General features: G+C 61.6%; 1 protein-coding gene across 1 annotated transcript; it reads right to left on the reverse strand.

The window, feature by feature from the left end:
• Positions 1–119: 119 nt before the first annotated feature.
• On the reverse strand, positions 120–335 carry LOC104982760 (protein crumbs homolog 3-like; the record flags this gene model as incomplete). The annotated part of the gene is made up of 1 exon (XM_010832182.1): positions 120–335. A coding segment is annotated over one exon (216 nt), but the record flags the coding sequence as incomplete, so codon positions are not given.
• Positions 336–591: the final 256 nt, after the last annotated feature.

Genomic DNA, 591 nt, shown 5'->3' on the forward strand with positions numbered 1-591 from the left:
AGCACCTTCTTCCCTTCTATTGTTAAGCACTGGACTGGGTGGGTTGGATTGCCCAGAGAGGGCTCTGCCTTCCCCCAAGGTCACACGACCAGGAATGGTGATGGGTAGAGGAAGGGGACCTAGATAAGCAGGCAGCCCCGCACCGTCTTCTTGGAGTCCTGGGGAGCCCGGGCCTCAGCTGCGTGGGAGAACTGCTCCTCACTGCTGGGCCGGTAGGTGCCCTCCGTTTGCCTCTTCTCCCGTAGCTTCCGCACCAGCAGGGCCAGACCCACAGCCAGGAGCACGGCAGCCAGGAGAGAGAAAACCACGATGATGGCGGTGGTGGCCTCCTGTGACTGTGGGGGAGGGGGGATGTGTGTGAGTTACCCCTGAATCTGGACATCCTGTCCACCCCCTGACCCGGAGAAGCCTCTAGGGATGGTAATCCCCTCCCCCAACACCTGCCACCTTGGGTGACTGGGTTCCTTCCCCCAGGGTTCCTGATCCCCATCTATCATACCTGGGCTCCTGGGCTCTTCCACCTGCTGTGTCTGGGGTCCTCCTTCCAAGTGCCTGCCACACCTAAGCTTCTAGCTCCCCCTTCCCCCTGCC

Source organism: Bison bison, unplaced genomic scaffold, assembly GCF_000754665.1.
Source record: "Bison bison bison isolate TAMUID 2011002044 unplaced genomic scaffold, Bison_UMD1.0 scf7180017619714, whole genome shotgun sequence".
In the NCBI taxonomy this organism is placed as follows: domain Eukaryota; kingdom Metazoa; phylum Chordata; class Mammalia; order Artiodactyla; family Bovidae; genus Bison; species Bison bison.